This window comes from Microcaecilia unicolor, chromosome 12 (genome assembly GCF_901765095.1).
Source record: "Microcaecilia unicolor chromosome 12, aMicUni1.1, whole genome shotgun sequence".
Lineage (NCBI taxonomy): Eukaryota > Metazoa > Chordata > Amphibia > Gymnophiona > Siphonopidae > Microcaecilia > Microcaecilia unicolor.
The window spans coordinates 9,699,233-9,716,434 of NC_044042.1; the positions used below are offsets into that span (position 1 = coordinate 9,699,233).

Below are 17,202 nucleotides of genomic sequence, written 5' to 3' on the forward strand. Positions count from 1 at the left end.
GAAATGGCGATCGCCATTACGGCATAATGTAAGCCACATTGAGCCTGCAAATTGGTGGGAAAATGTGGGATGCAAATGCAACAAATAAATAAAATTTATTTGTTACATTTGTATCCCACATTTTCCCACTTATTTGCAGGCTCAATGTGGCTTACATAGCACCGGAGGGGCATTCTCAGACTTCGGTATGAACAAATACAAAGTGATGTTATGGTAAAAAAGGTTCATATGGAACAGATACATTAGAGAATCGTAGAGCGGAAGAGTTATGCCATTGCGTGCTTTGGTTTCGTTGTGTTGGATCGGTAGGGTAAAGTTAAAGGAAGGAAAAGCCTCAAAGACGCTCAAACCCTACTGGTTTACAAACCCTTCTGGGTTACAAAGAGCGGTCTTCATCAGGTCTTCATCATTGGCAAAAGCCTTCCAAGAGCTCGGTCTGATGCTCGGTAGTGCTCAAAACTACTCAAGATTAATTTTGAATGTTTTTATAAGAATTAATAGAATTTAATAGAGCAACTTATCTTTAGAGCTCTAAAGCAACTTCAGTTGGATGTCAGAAAAATGATGACTTGCCCCCCGTGCCAACGGTAGCCAGCATTTCATAAAAACTGCGTCAGGGTCCAGCTGGCAAGTATGTTAAACAAAAGCGCATCCAACAAGTCATCTGGTGGTAATTCCGGCTTAGCATGCGGTAAGCCCGTGTTGGGTCTACCGACGCTTTGTAAAAGGGCCTCTGTGTTTGTTAAGGACCGAGGAGTCCCCTGCACATGAAAATACATTCAATGGTGAGGCGCGGACTTGAAGCAGCTGGGCGCTGTAGGAGGTTCCATGCCCCGTATCAACTTGTTTGATGCATCAGCTCCTTTGATTTCTTGCACGCGTATAAGAATGCGTACTGTTCTGTTGCAATCACCTTGTTTTTCTTCATTTGTTTATCACACAGTAGGAACCTAGGCCCAGATACACAAAACCTAACGAGCCCACAACTTGCGTTTTAAACTGGTTCCAGCCAGTTTAAAATGCAAGTAGTTCACCCTGGGCATGCACTAAGGGCATTTTCCCTGCCACGGTAGCAGGCAACGAAAACGGAATGCAAATGATTGAAAAGCTATTATAATGAGCTGCAGTACCGTTGCAGCCCATTATAATCAGATGCACTACCGTTTTTCCGATTCCCTTACCGTAAGAACCCTAACGAGATGTCTGACCTCTTGTTAGGGCTCCTGTGAGGGAATCGGAAAGAAAAAGGGCCCCCAAAAAAGGTAAAAAAGAAAAAAAAAAAAAGCAGGGAGCGCATGTGAGGAGCGTCCTTTAAGGACGTACTCTCCCTGCGCTTGTGAGAGACTTTTTTTTCGCAGTTTTTTGCTCTGCCGGCGCTCGTGTTTTTTTCCCCCCCTTCTATTGATTAGTCTTCGCCACCCCACTTACCCCTCCACAGCGAAATTTTTCTATTTTCCTGGTTGCCGGAGAATCGGGACGTCCCTTTAGATTAGGCTCCTCTTCCTGGTCTCTTCAGCCAATCAGAGCGCGTTTCGCTGACAACAGCCAGCTAAGCCCGCTTTGATTGGCTGAAGAGACCAGGAAGAGGAGCCTAATCTAAACGGACGTCCCGATTCTCTGACTCAGGTACCGAAGGACTAGAGAATGCAAGTGAGCTACAACGAGTAGCTCATTTGCATTCCCTATCGTTGATGCATTCCCGTTCCCTACCGATTCGCTATGGAATCGGTAGGGAACGGGAATTACCAATGTCTTTAATGCATCTGGGCCCTAGTTTCTTCTGTGTTTGTGCGACTCGGACACCTTCTGGCTTTTTCCGAGTCTATTAGACTAAGAGTGGGAACAGGATCAGCTCTTCAAAACAGGCCAAGGACACTCCATGTGTTGTTGAAAAATTTTATTTGGTGATGACTTGACACCGTACCGTGAATCAGCACCTACATGCCTGCCTCAGGAGTCTTAATGAAAATTCTCAACAATTTGCATAGATTTCCATAGACGCATCTTTGAAAATGAGCAGGAACTGGTCCTTATAAAGACCGTTGGTAAACTAGATGAAACGTGTCACTCGTGGATGCCACTAGAGTCTATAACGGCTGGTTTTATGGTTACTAAATGCCATTCGCTGAGAACTAACGCTAAATTACTAAGATTTGGGATTCTAGCTGGCTTTGATGTTCTCCTGTGGTTCAGCATAAGAATTATCCAGACATGATGATGTCGAATGGATTTCCAAGACCACACAAGTGCCTTCTGCAGATAGGCACAGATCGGGGCATTTATTTTGAGGGGGAAGAGGGGACATCAATCCTTGTAAATTTGGTGATGAAATTTTCCATTTCTTGGGGTGCCGACTGGCTGTTTTTTGGCTGCAAGGACTGGTGCTCAGGTTTCAGCAAACGGGTCTCATTTTCTGGACTGCTATCATGAATATTCCTGAAGAGATTTGCACACGTGAATTCTAGTTTGTGGTGAATTTATGAATCCTAGGTATCCAAAATAAATAGCATATCAGTGACTCGGGAGGCCCGTCCCCGTGCAGCTCCCCTAGCTGAAGTGGGACATCCTTGTCTTATAAGCTGGGTTCCTCAGATTTCTCCCATATGTTACGTTTCCTGCCCTCTCTCAACATTTAAGTAATATGTTAAAGACTTTAGAAATATAGTTGTGGATAATTCTGCATGGCGTGAACGCCTTTTATTTCTCTAGGAAGGTAATACATGAACCGTAAAATATTGCTTGATATTGACTGGTTTTCAACTTGCATTCTACAGGTACTCAGACATTAAATGAGTCCAGTCTGAGTGGGATTCGTGTCATGAGAAACTCAAGTCAGCAAACGGAGTACGTATCTAGTTTTAAATCTTTTTTAAAATTTTGTATTATTGTCTCTTGGCTACGAATAGGTTCTGTATTCTTCCCTTTAAGTGCATATATGCACACACAAACACACTTCCTACTCCTTCACCTCCCCCTGGCTCACCCCCTTCCACCCCAGAATGGTTCTGCTAGCCAGCTGGGCCCCAGGAAGCCTTCAGTTTTCACAGGCCTAACTCAAATGTTAGCTGTCCTGGGTCACTGCAGAATTCAACCTTAGAACATAAGAGTAGCCATACTGGGTCAGACCAATGGTCCATCTAGCCCAGTATCCTGTTTCCCAAACAGTGGCCAAGCCAGGTCACAAGTACCTGGCAAAATCCCAAATCGTGGCAAGATTCCATGTAGAATCTCAAATAGCAGCAACATTCCATGTAGAATCCCAAAGAGTAGCAAGATTCCGTGCTACCAATTCTCAGGGCAAGCGGTTGCTTCCCATGTCTGTCTTAATAGCAGACTATGGACTTTTCCTCCAGGAATTTGTCCAAACCTTTTTTAAACCCAGATACAGTAACCGCTGTTACCACATCTTCCGGCAAAAGCTATCAATAGAAGAAAACATAATAGCCCAAGCCCACATCTAGGAGAAATCCACCAGAATATTTAAGGCAACGTAAGGAAGAATATTGGATATTAAATCCATGCATATACTACCTAAATAATTACACAGGACTTATCCACCCACCCTGCTTCCTATTGACTGTGTTAGCCATCCTAGCGTGCTCAGAAACAAACTTTTCCAAACATAATGAATCATAATTCAAGAATGGCCTTTCTGTTTTGTTTCAGCTCTGGAACTGCAGTACTGGATAAGGTAAGACAAAGAATCAGGTGGTGAAAGAAGAGCCTTTTACACAGCCACCTCCTGGGTAGTAGCAATAAACAGTTAAAACAAACCCAGAGACTAACCGGGGGGGGGGCGGTTATTGTGCCCTCCACTCTCTGCCCCCACCGCAACCCCACATACCTGGGCTGGCGGGGGTCCCCAAGCGCTGCCAGCAGAAGCCTTCCTGTGGTGATGCTCAGCAGCACGCTGTGTGCCCTGCTTTCCTGCCCCGTCGTGCATGCTCAGTTTTAGTGAATGGACCAAGGCTTCTACGATGATGCGTGTGGAAATTCTAAGGCATGGAAATTCAAAGAGGCATTGTTACAGAATAGACCCGATCGGGTGCTGGCATTTACACCTGTTTATGCGCCTAGCCGCTATTATATACAGGACGCAGATCCTTTCTAGAATAGTGCTTAAATTTTTCAGTGACGATTTCTCAGTGCCATTTATAGAATCTAATCCTTTGAGAGTAATACTATATTTGGCACCTAGAGGGCGCCCATTCAACAAAGGAAAGTAGACGCCTATGAATACTAGTGTAGCACGTAAAATACATGCCGATAATTTAAGTGTCAGCAGTTATGCCAGTCACAGAACGTATACCCATGAGAGGATTGCCCGTAGTGCTGATTCCTGCACCTAACCTAGCACCTGGTGTAAACGCCGGCGTTCAAGTTTGGCGCACTTACCTAGTATTCTATAACTATGTCTGTAACTTTTTGGAATGCTCCTGACACACCTGTGCCCTTCCCATGGCCACTCACCTTTAGGGATAGACGCTATGGAAGTTAGGCACCCTGCTTTATAGAATAGCGCACGGCCAGATGCACGTGCAAATTAACATTAATTGGTTGTTGGCACCCACCCAATTAATGATGGTCAAGAGCTCATTAACCAATTGATTTGCGTGCACATCTCGGCAGTGCACCCATATTTGGCACCATATACAGAATCTGGGGGATGTGGAAACAGCGGTTAGCATATCTGGGTTTAGAAAAGGTTTGGCCAAGTTCCTGAAGGAAAAGTCCATAGTCTGTTATTAAGATGGACATGGGGAAAAGTCACTGCTGGCCCTGGGATTGGTAGCATGGAATGTTGGTATTATTTGAGATTCTATATGGAATGTTGTTACTATTTGAGGTTCTGGAATGTTGCTACTAATTGGGTTTCTGCCAGGTACTTGTGACCTGGATGTGCCACTGTTGGAAGCAGGATACTGGGCTTGATGGACCATTGGTTAGACCCAGTATGGCTATTCTTATGTTCTTATGGATAGCAAGCTAAAATTAATAACTATAATAGGGGGAGGGATGAACAGTGGCGTTCCTTGCCTGGATGGCACCTGGGGCGGAGCTCCGGTGCGCCCCCACCGGGTGCAGCGCGCCCCCCCACTGGCGAAATGACACCCCCCGGGTGCACGCCGCTGGGGGGGGGGGGGGGGTGCCGCGGCATGCGCCTGCTCCGAGTTCGCTAAACTTCTTTGCTTGCTCGCTGCAGCTCCCTCTGCCCCGGAACAGGAAGTAACCTGTTCCGGGGGCAGAGCCTGGGAGCTGCAGCAAACGAGCAAAGAAGTTTAGCGAACTCGGAGCAGGCGTGCGCCGCGGCACCCCCAGCGGCGTGCACCTGGGGCAGACCGCCCCCACCTTGGTACGCCACTGGGGATGAAAAGAGCACACCAGATTTAGTGGAAGGGAAGGATGCACTTGGACCGCAGCAAGGTAGCCAGAGAAGATGAATTTATGGTTTAACCTTGGTGAAGGGCACAGGGTAATCATGACATAGGAGTCCGTGAAGGAAATGCCTTGATTGACAGGGGTGTAAAGCTCAAGGTTTTGGCTAGGGACCTAGGGTGCCATTCACTCTTGCACTGGTTTTGGTGGGGAGGAGGAAGGATGAAAGAACAGAACACAAAAGCCAGAGAAGGATGTAAAAGGTTACACTGTGGAACTAAATGCTATCATGCCTATCTTCCTCCTCCTCCTCACACAACTTGCCAGACCTGCCAAACTTCAGTTCAGCGTTTAGCTGTTCATTCATGGATTGTTGTTGGTTCTGAGTGATGGGCATTCAGATTAGGCTCCTACCCAGGTCACCCTGGCACAGAGTCCAATGGCTCAGTTCCAGAAGAAAACATGAACCCTGTCCCTGTTTGGGATTTGTGACATCCCCTCCCATCACTACTGACTTCAAATGGAAGAAGCAAGAATTACAGCTACCACAATGCACTGGGATGTAAATGGGGAAACCAGGCCTAGACAAAGGCTCCCTCTGGAAGCAATGCCTTGCCACCTTCCCCCTCCCCGTCCCCTTTTCCCTTCCACCAGGGACAAGAAAGTTTGAATTTCTATTTTTAAAAATCCCTCAGGGGGCTGAGGCATTAAGCTTGCATTAACTCTGCACTGACAGCTTAATAGACAGCTTCCTACGCAAGCATAAAATCAAAGTTTTGTTTTTTTTGTTACATTTGTACCCCGCGCTTTCCCACTCATGGCAGGCTCAATTCAGCTTACATGGGGCAATGGAGGGTTAAGTGACTTGCCCAGAGTCACAAGGAGCTGCCTGTGCCTGAAGTGGGAATTGAACTCAGTTCCTCAGGACCAAAGTCCACCACCCTAACCACTAGGCCACTCCTCCACTCAAAAAAAAAAAAAAAAAAATACACAGCTTCCTACACAAGCATAACATCAAAGTTTTGTTCACTGATGCAAAAACCATGTGCTCTCAACAGCCCAGGTCTTCCAGCACAGTACCTCCACTTCTGGCTCTTTTTTTGAACCCAGATCCTGTCTGCTTGCAGCAAAAACAAGAAACAGGCATTAAATCCTCAGAAAAGCTACCACAGAACAGTGATCTAGCCAGCCAGTGGTGTCTCGGGGGCTTGGGCCCCCTCACTTTGGGCTCAAGCTACGGCTGGCAGAGATCCCCAAGCCCCACCAGCTGAAGAGGTCCTCCAGCGGCAGCCTGGTAGTCCGTGGCTCTTTCTATGGCTACCTCTCCCCAGTACATGCTTATTTTTCAGGAACCTGAGCATGTGCATTGGGGGTGGGGGGGGGGCTTTGTGGCAGTGGTGGTGGCCCATAGTGGTGGAGAACCGCTTTGGTGGTAGTGTTTGGGGATCCCCCCAGCAGCCTCAGTTATTTGGGGGTTGTGAGGGATGGGTGGGCTGGAGAACAGGCAAGGGCAAGGTGGAGAGCACGGGGATGGAGCAAAATTTTGTCCCTTTCCCCCACTTTGGGCTCCCCCCCCCCCCCCCCCAAAAAAAAAAAAAAAAACCAAAACTTAAGGACTGGCTACTCAGTTGTCACAACAGAAGGAATGAACCCTTCCACACCTCCTCAGTCTTTACATAAGTATTGCCACAGTGGGGCACACCGAAGGTCCATCAAGCCCAGCACCCTGTTTCCAACAGTGATCAATCCAGGCCACAAGTACCTGGCAGAAACCCAAAGAGTAGCAACATTCCATATAGAACCCCAAAGAGTAGCAACATTCCATTTAGAATCCCAAGTACATAAGTGTTGCCGTACTGGGACAGACCGAAGGTCCATCAAGCCCAGCATCCTGTGTCCAACAGTGGCCAACCCAAGTCACAAATACCTGGCAAGATCCCCAAAAAGCTCAAAACATTTTACGCTGCATATCCCAGAAATAAGCAGTGGATTTTCCCCCAGTCCATTTTAATAATGGTCTATGGACTTTTCCTTTAGGAAACCGTCCAAACCTTTTTTTTTAAGCCCTGCTAAGCTAACCACCTTTACAGCCTTATGTCTTCTGTGCACTTCTCCACATTTGCGCAGAATATCTAATAGCCTCATTACCATGACTTTAGATAAGCTGCAGGCTGGCATCTATTGCAAGGTTTGCATGGGTTTAGCTCCTGCGCGAACCCTTGTTGTTCCATATGTACCCCTGCAAAATTGTCGGCTAAAGCCATGTGAATTCTGTGCAAAGTCTCGCACACTTTATTGCATCGAGCCCTTAGTGGCTATACTGATATGATTTCCAAAATCTTATTTTAGCCGCACACACCCTTCTCCACCACTGCCAACTCCAGGCTCCGCTCATTCTGCCTTGCTTCACCCTATGCCTGGAACAATCTTCCTTTACCCATACGCCATGCCCCCTCCCTACCCATCTTCAAATCTCTGCTTAAAACTCACCTCTTCAATGCTGCCTTCGGCGCCTAACCGCTCGAGATATATAGAATGCCCCAATCTATCCACCCTATCAGATTAACTGTTCACTCGTCCTCTAGATTGTTCTCTTGTCTTTTAGATTGTAAGCTCTTTGAGCAGGGACCGTCCTTCTATGTTTAAATTGTACAGCGCTGCGTAACCCTAGTAGCGCTTTAGAAATGCTAGTTAGTAGTAGTAGTACCATGGCTTAATTGACACTTGACATGAAATGAACTCACGCTTTGGTCTGCCGACTAGAGAATGACATGGGGATAAAATCTGTCCCCGTCCTGGTAGGTTCTGTCTCCGTCCCCACGGGCTCTGTTCTCATCTGCAGAAACCTCAAACACTTATGATTTTATATTTAAATCTTTATTAAACTACAAACAGGAACAATATACTGTGCAACTGTTGTGCATAAATTACAAATAGAAAACAATAATAACAATGAGCAACTATAATAAACCCTCCCACCACCCTCTACCAACCACAACAATAGCTGACCTCTACTACCCCAAGGAATTTATTTATTGGATTTGCACCCCACATTTTCCCACCTATTTGCAGGCTCAATGTGGCTTACAGAGTGTTATTATGACATAGTCATGACAGGATCTTAGATATATTCGGTGGTAGCATAGGCGCCCCATATAAGAGGCTTGGGGAGGCTAAGCCTCCCCAGCCCAATCGTGGACTTCCGCTTGTGATGCAGCCCGCCCCCCCCCCCCCGCCCCGCGCATTTTGACCTTTTATTTCCGTGGCAGCGACGTCACTGAAGAAAAAGACACTACAGGCTCGCCGCCAGCTTCTCCCTTCTCTCTGCACAGAGTGTCCCGCCTTCTGCGGTGATGCATTTCCTGTTTCCGCGAGGGCGGGACACTGTGTGCAGAGAGAAGGGAGAAGCTGGCGGCGAGCCTGTAGTCTTTTTCTTCATTGACATCGCTGCCACGGAGCGTATGGAGGTAAGCTCCGCCCCCTTTAGCCTCCCCAAACAGTTGGGCTACCGACCGTCTATGGGTGGTAGGACGAAGATATTAGAAGACAGAGAAGGGGGTGTTAAATAGGGTGATGTAGGAGGTGTAATTAGCTGTGTGAGGAGGTTGTGTGGTGATTTGTGTCTTTAAGGGTTCTAATCCACCCTGTTAAAATGCCCAGGGGTACAAAATACAACCCGTTCTGTATGCCCTAGAGGGGAGAAATCTGCCCTATGAAGCACTGTTATGATTTTTTAATCTGTGGATGAATAAAAAGTCATCAACAATCTCAGGATTCAGTCTAGCTCTCTTGTCTTCCATAGTCCCTCCTGCAATAGAACTACTACTACTATTTAGCATTTCTATAGCGCTACAAGGCGTACGCAGCGCTGCACAAACATAGAAGAAAGACAGTCCCTGCTCAAAGAGCTATGTAATAAAAGTGAGCCAAGTATAGGACAATCAAGCCATTGTGACATCACTGATGAGGTTGGCTCTTATTGGTGGCCTGAGGCATTATGACATCACAATATCACCTCTGATTACAAGAGACTACTACTACTACTATTTAGCATTTCTATAGCGCTACAAGGCGTACGCAGCGCTGCACAAACATAGAAGAAAGACAGTCCCTGCTCAAAGAGCTTACAATCTAATAGACAATAATAATAAAGCAAGCAAATCAATTAATGTGTACAGGAAGGAGAGGAGGGTAGGTGGAGGCTCAGTCCACCAATAAGAGCCAACCTCATCAGTGATGTCACAATGGCTTGATTGCCTGATACTTGGCTCACTTCTGATATTGTGATGTCATAAGGGAAAGGGGGAAAGGGAAATGGGACTTCATATACTGCCTTTCTGTGGGTACAGTCAAAGCGGTTTACATAGTATATACAGGTGCTTATTTTGTACCAGGGGCAATGGAGGGTTTAGTGACTTACCCAGAGTCACAAGGAGCTGCACTGCACTAACCAATAGGCTACTCCTCTACTACTACTACTATTTAGCATTTCTATAGCGCTACAAAGCGTACGCAGCGCTGCACAAACATAGAAGAAAGACAGTCCCTGCTCAAAGAGCTTACAATCTAATAGACAAAAAATAAATAAAGTAAGCAAATCAAATCCATTAATGTGTACAGGAAGGAGGAGAGGAGGGTAGGTGGAGGCGAGTGGTTACGAGTCAAAAGCAATGTTAAAGAGGTGGGCTTTCAGTCTAGATTTAAAGGTGGCCAAGGATGGGGCAAGACGTAGGGGCTCAGGAATAGACAAAAAAGAAAGTAAGCAAATCAAATCAATTAATGTGTACAGGAAGGAGGAGAGGAGGGTAGGTGGAGGCGAGTGGTTACGAGTCAAAAGCAATGTTAAAGAGGTGGGCTTTCAGTCTAGATTTAAAGGTAGCCAAGGATGGGGCAAGATGTAGGGGCTCAGGAAGTTTATTCCAGGCGTAGGGTGCAGCGAGACAGAAGGCGCGAAGTCTGGAGTTGGCAGCAGTGGAGAAGGGAACAGATAAGAAGGATTTATCCATGGAGCGGAGTGCACGGGAAGGGGTGTAGGGAAGGACGAGTGTGGAGAGATACTGGGGAGCAGCAGAGTGAGTACATTTATAGGTTAGTAGAAGAAGTTTGAACAGGATGCGAAAACGGATAGGGAGCCAGTGAAGGGACTTGAGGAGAGGGGTACTACTACTATTTAGCATTTCTATAGCGCTACAAGGCGTACGCAGCGCTGCACAAACATAGAAGAAAGACAGTCCCTGCTCAAAGAGCTTACAATCTAATAGACAAAAAAATAAATAAATAAAGTAAGCAAATCAAATCAATTAATGTGAACGGGAAGGAAGAGAGGAGGGTAGGTGGAGGTGAGTGGTTACAAGTGGTTACGAGTCAAAAGCAATGTTTAAGAAGATGTCTTCTTAGAAGATGTGCTGGTAGCAGGATGTATAGGATCCCCACCATGCAAATTTTGCTATCTGTGACCATCGTATCTGCTTGTTTTTCCAAAATATAAAAATATTGTTGTCTGCATCAATCAAACATAAATAACAGTCCAGTTCATTACCAGGCTTCACAGTATAAAGAGACACGGGGACAAAGTTTGTCCCCATCCTCACGGGCTCTGTCCCCATCCCCACCCTGTCCCTGCAGGATCAGTCCCCGCCCCGTCCTCATCCCTGCGGTTACCGCGGATCCCTGTCCCCGTGTCATTCTCTACTGCAGACACACCGTGAGATATAACTGTTTCCGCTGTGCAAAAAGTGAATAGATGTCATTCTTGTTTCATGCACCCTTTCTTCTGATTTTTTTTTCTAGGAAATATTCCAGCTTTCTGAATACCTCAAAGTAAGTCCCGATGCTTAATTACTTTCCACTTAATTTATATTTATTTACAGACCACCGTCCTGATGTTCTGGAATCACTCAAAGTGATGTATAATATCAATACAGTTGTATTTGTGACCCTCATGACTAGTTTTTTAACAGGCTGCAAATAATGATTTGCAGGAGGCACCTTCTCGAATAGAATGACATAAAATCAACAGAAAATAAATTTGCATTCATTGTTTTAATTCTGTAATTCACAGAGAGCTGCTGTGAGCTGGATTAGTGCATAATAAATTCTGTGAACACCAATCAAACTAAATTATTATTACCTGCGATTTCCTTTTCGAAACAAGGAGTTAAACGAATCTGCCAAGCAAAAAAAATAAAATAAAAAATGCTTTCTTTCCTTCTTCCACGGTTCTCTCTTCACCTTTATCATCCATGTCTCTAGTCTCTGTAACTGTTGTGTTTTATTAGGCTGTTTTTATACATTGCTTTGATGTATTGAAAAGCTGTTTACATAAGTATTGCCATACTAGGAAAGACCAAAGGTCCATCGAGCCCAGCATCCTGTTTCCAACAGTGGCCAATCCAGGTCACAAATACCCGGCAAGATCCCAAAAATGTACAAAACATTTTATACTGCTTATCCCAGAAATAGTGGATTTTCCCCAAGTCCATTTAATAACGGTCTATGGACTTTTCCTTTAGGAAGCTGTCCAATCCTTTTTTTAAACTCCGCTAAGCTAACCGCCTTTACCACATTCTCTGGCAACGAATTCCAGAGTTTCATTACACATTGAGTGAAGAAAAAGTTTCTCCGATTCGTTTTAAATTTACTACATTGTAGCTTCATCGCATGCCCCCTAGTCCTAGTATTTTTGGAAAGCAGAAGAGGGAGTGGGGAGTTATCAAGGTAAGGTAAAAGGTGACCTTTTTAGTACACCTTGAATTACCAATTTGCAATATCGCAGTAGTACAGTGGAAAAATCAGTATACTTGCCTGGGCTCCTCCTTGCAAGGAGTGTTAGTCCTGCATCCTGGGAGCAAGGGTACGAGGAACTGGGGATCAATCTTGCCTGGGAACCACTACATCAGTGGGGACTAGTAAAAGTAGGTCCGTGCGGGTCGGTGGTGGTGGGGATCATCTGGCAGGTAGGGCTTTTGAGTGGTGAGGGTGGTGCTTCTGATTGAGGGGGTGGGTTCTTCTACAGGGTGGGGGGGTTCAGGTGTTATTAGGGAGTTGGGGGTGATAATTAGAGGGTAGTAGGGAGAACTCCGTGGCCCCTTTAAGATGCAGCCCAAGCATATTAGGCTATAGGGTTGAGCTTGATGCACCCAGGCTGCTAAAATAACACTTCCTCCCGCCCTTCCTTAGAGCCCTAATGCACCTTGACTACCCCCCCACCCCCCAGGTCTCTTTAATAATTTTCTGCTGTCTCATTCATAGTCACCTAAGAAGCAGAACAGATTGGGATCAGAACTTGGATCTTCTGCTGTGATCAGGGCCGGCACTGGGGGGGGGGGGGGGGGGGGGGCAAATAGGGCAGCTGCCCTGGGCCCCACAGATCCAGGAGACCCTGCGGTCCAGGCATCTCTCCCCTTTCTCCCCACCACAGTCCGTCGCCTCCTCCTTCCCCATCACCTTCCTGAACATCTTAAAAAAATTATTTCCCTTCTCAGAGGGGCCCCGGCGCAGCAGCACCCCCGCCTCACAAGCTGCCTGAGGCTGCCCCAAAGCTTTCTCTCTGCTGCAATCCGACCCCCCGCCCCCCCCCCCGCCCCCCCCCCCCCCCGCCGATGCAATTTCCTGTTTCCACCTGGACGGATCACAGCAGAGAGCGGGAAAACTTCGGGGCAGCTTGTGAGGATGGCTGCTGCGACGGGGCCCCTCTGAGAAGGGAAATACATTTTTTAAATTGCAAGGTGAGGGGAAGGGAGAGAGACGGACCTTGGTGGGGAGAAGGGTGATGCCTGGACCGTATAGTAGCAATGGAAATGGGGAGATCAGGAGGGAGGGGGATGTGAGGGGGGATCATCGGGGGCCCCACCGTATCTAAAACTGGCCCTGGGTGTGATAAATAGGTTACAGCTGCTTGTGTTCCCAGCCCTGTCCTGGAGGCACATGTAACCGGGCTGGGTTTCAGCACATCTGCAGCAAACACACATTAAATACAACTGCATATGTTAATAGACCCAGAGTATGCAAATCTCTGTCATGCATAGGTGCCAGCTTTGTGGGTGCTAAGCACCTCCAATATTGAGCAAACTCCATCACTGTGGCGAGAGCGGGGTAGTTTGGTTGCACTTACCCCTCCAATAATTTTTTTTGAAATGGCTCCTCTGTTCTCGTGTCTATCCATTGTGAGACTGATTTGGTGCGTCTCCGAGGCTGGATTGCGTACCACTGACTGTAATAGCAGAGAATCCTCTCCAAGGAGGGAGCAGGAGAGAGTGCAATTGTAAACTCTTCAACTGAATGTGATTGCATATGATTTAAGGAATGAAGGTGGAATTTCCTTGCAGACACTAACCCATTGCAACCCTGGCTTGTGCAGGAAGCCCTTCATCGAGAGCGGAAACTGAAACAGAAGCTGGTGGTCCTGCAGGAGCTCCTCGCAGTATTGGTCCAGGCGGCAGAGAAGTCATGGAAGGTACTAAGCTCCCGTTTCCAGTGTCATGTTCTCTTTGAGCTTGTTAAAACCAGTGCCAGTGAGCCAAACAGCTGAAATGACCATGGTCCAGACATAAGTCACACGCATAGACGTGTGACATGCATTTGGGCCGCTTCTCCAGCTCTCACACATAATGCCCTCTTCATTCACATTGACTTGTGGTTGCTCCCCATATCTTTCTCTCTCCCATCCTTCTCCCCCTCTCCCCATGGCTCAGCCTCTCACCTTGGCAGCCTAACCTTATCTGTGTAGCAGGGGCGTGGCTATGTGGGGCCACAGGGGCCTGGGCCCCCTCCCTGAGTTTGCTGGCAGGGGTCACCAAACCCTGCCAGCTGAAGCCTTGTCCAGTGTCAGTCTCTGGCGCCGCCGCAGTGCCTGACCTGCTCTTTCTTCCCACTCATGTCCTGTATGCTCCTTGAGTTTCACTAAAAGGCGTGTACAGGACACGAGGGGGAAGAAAGAGCAGGGCCGGAGACCGGCGCGGGACAAGGCTTCAGCTGGTGGGGGTTGGGGACCCGCCAGCCAAGGTATTTGCTGCAGCAGTAGGTGGGGAACGGCAGGGCGGCGACAGACCAAAATTGCCCCACACCTCGGGCTCTGGCCCCCTTCCACCGTGAGGTCTGGCTATGCCCCTGCTGTGTAGGTTCCAGCATTGAAGACAAGCTGCCTCTGGCCAGCACAGGCCCCTGCTCTCTGTCATCTCCCGTCTCCGCTGATGCAACTTCCTGTTTCCAGTATGTGGGATGCGACAGAGAAAAAGGGGCGTGCGCCAGCTAGAGGCAACATATCTTCTCCAAACACCGCTGGCTACAGGGGCAAGAATGGCAGGCCACAGGGGCAGAAGAGAGAAAGTAATGCCTGATGGGGGGAAGGGGAAAAGATGCTAGGGCTTCTGCAGGGAAAAGGTAGAGATGCTAGACCCAGGGAGGGGTAAAGAAATGGAGAGGAAGAGATGCCGGGATTTGCAAGGGAAGGAGGGAGAGAGATTTCATGGGGGGGGGGGGGGGGGGGTAGGGGAATACAGGAGGAAGGGAAGAGAAAGGGATACTTATTGGGAGATGCTGGAACACAGGGAAAGAAGGAAGAGAGATGCTGGATTATTGGAGGACTGGGGAGGGGAATAGGAGGGAGGGAGGAAACGGAAAGGAGTTAGCATTAACAACACTAACCCCTCACCCCGTTTTATGCATCATACATTACCCTAGTTATTATACTCAGCGACTTGAGACAGACCCAGAAAGCCAACCATGACAATAAAGAGAAGAAGAAGAAAAAAAATCCCCTTCTCGGGACACTTTCAAAACTGCAGCAGTGTGAAAAAGTGTTTTAACAGATGATCTGTGGTTTCGAACACCTGCCAGGAGGTAGAGAACAGCTCTAAGAAACACAGCCTCGGCAGGAAACAAACATTTCATATTCAGACAGGCAGGAAGCTGATTTTTAAACCTCAGATCTGACGCAGGGTGTAGACTAGTGCTCGGTCCCTGATTTTCTAAGCCAGAGCTGCCTGCCGACTTAACTGACCCGCGCTGGGGTAATGCCTTCACCCGGCCAAGAAATGGGATGTTGGCTCATCCTTTCCAAGGAAGGGTGGTTTTAGGTAAGAACGGCAACGTGAACTGTTAATTCTGAGGCTGAAATGAGTGCTTCTTAGTGAATACCAGTAGCAGTCCAACTAGGATGCAATGTTTTGTTTACAATATCACTGCGTCAGGCACACGAATCAAGATACAAGTTAACTGATTTTATTGACCCGTCTTGGCTTAATTACCGATTATTAGCACATTTTGGCTGAGGGTGGCTCATTATTTAAACAGCAGGGTTATTGTGTTAGTGAGCAAAAAGAAAGGAATGTATGATTTTTACCAATGTAAACTGCTTAGATACATTTCTACAGGTTGTACATTAAATAAAATTGGTATGTGAAACGGAGAAATGATTTTACAAGGCCTCCCACATTGGTATCTGCTTACTTTGGAGATGTCATAATACTCTTAAATTATTCTTTAAAAAATAAATTAGAATCCCTTGAAATGACGTGATAAAAGGCAACTTAAAAAACGGAGAAAAGGAAAAATAGAAATCAGACAACCACAACATATAAATCCAACTTTCCCTCTGTTAATCCCAGACCTTCATAAATCCAACTTTCCCTCTGTTAATCCCAGACCTTCCAGGAGTTTTCAGACCAGAGTGTCCCTTGGGAAAGGTTTCAAAATCTCTAGCAGAGATTCTCAAGTTTTACTGAAGGCTCAAGGGTCCTTTTACTAAGGCGTGCTGAATGGATTTACTGCACGCTAAATGCTGCACAGCAGGGGCTTAGCCAGACCTCGGCGGGAGGGGGAGCCAGCACCTGAGGTGGGGGAGCACTGTTTAGCCGACCACCCTGCCACTTTGGACCCCCCCCCCCCCGCCGCAACCCCCCTCCCCCGCCGCATCAGGTACCTTGTTTGCTGGCGGGGGTCTGCAATTCCCGCCAGCCAAAGAGTCTTCTTCAGCGCCGTTCGACTCCGCCTTCGTTGTGTGATCTTCTGTTTCTGACGCCTTACGTCCTGCACGGGGCTACATGCACGGTGCGGGACGTAAGGCGTCAGAAATAGATGATCACACAACGAAGGCGCCGGAGTCGACTGGGGCTGAAGAAGATTCTTTGGCTGGCGGGGTTTGGGGGCCCCCGCCAGCAAACAAGGTACCTGATGCGGCGGTGGGTGGCGGCGGGTCAGATGTAGAGGGGGTCAGGGCGTAATCTGTGGGGGCCCGTGGCCCCACGTAGCTACGCCCCTGCTGCGCAGCCCATTGTATACCTATGGACTGCATGGCACTTAACACACGCTAATTCTTTAGCATAATTTAGTAAAAGGGCACCTTAGATCAGGGTTGTCCAACCTCAGCCCTTGAGGGCCACAATCCAGTCGGGGTTTCAAGATTTCCCCAATGAATATGCATGAGATCTGTTTGCATGCACTTCCACTGCATGCAAAGTGATCTCATGGATATTCATTGGGGAAATTCTGAAAACCCGACCTGGTGAGGGCCGAGGTAGGACACTCGTGCCTTAGGTTATATTGGGTGGAATTTCTGGGGCTGAAAGTGGTAGACACACATGTAAGACTTTACAAGTGAGCGCCTTCCAGCTCAGGAATCTGCTTCCCTTCTCGCTCACAACCCACTGGGGACCTGCAGGACCGGAGATGCACATGACATGTTTTTGCTTTAGCCTGGGTTAGTGTTAAGGGTAGCAGTTCTGATGATTATAGGTTTAAAATACAATACAATACAAAACAGTCTTGTGGTCCGCATGTATTTACAAAATATACTTGTACAAACAGAGCTGTACAAAATTTAAGAGT

At 47.4% G+C, this 17,202-nt stretch overlaps 1 protein-coding gene across 3 annotated transcripts in view; it reads left to right on the top strand.

Annotated features, from left to right (window-relative positions):
• TRAF3IP3 (TRAF3 interacting protein 3) overlaps window positions 1-17,202 on the top strand; it is a 56,749-nt gene that overhangs the window by 19,643 nt on the left and 19,904 nt on the right. For all 3 annotated transcript variants that reach the window (XM_030221579.1, XM_030221578.1, XM_030221580.1), the window contains exons 4-7: window positions 2,775-2,844; window positions 3,667-3,691; window positions 11,167-11,196; window positions 13,736-13,831. In XM_030221579.1, coding sequence (XP_030077439.1) covers window positions 2,775-2,844; window positions 3,667-3,691; window positions 11,167-11,196; window positions 13,736-13,831 — 221 coding nt within the window. The remainder of the gene's footprint in view (window positions 1-2,774; window positions 2,845-3,666; window positions 3,692-11,166; window positions 11,197-13,735; window positions 13,832-17,202) is intronic.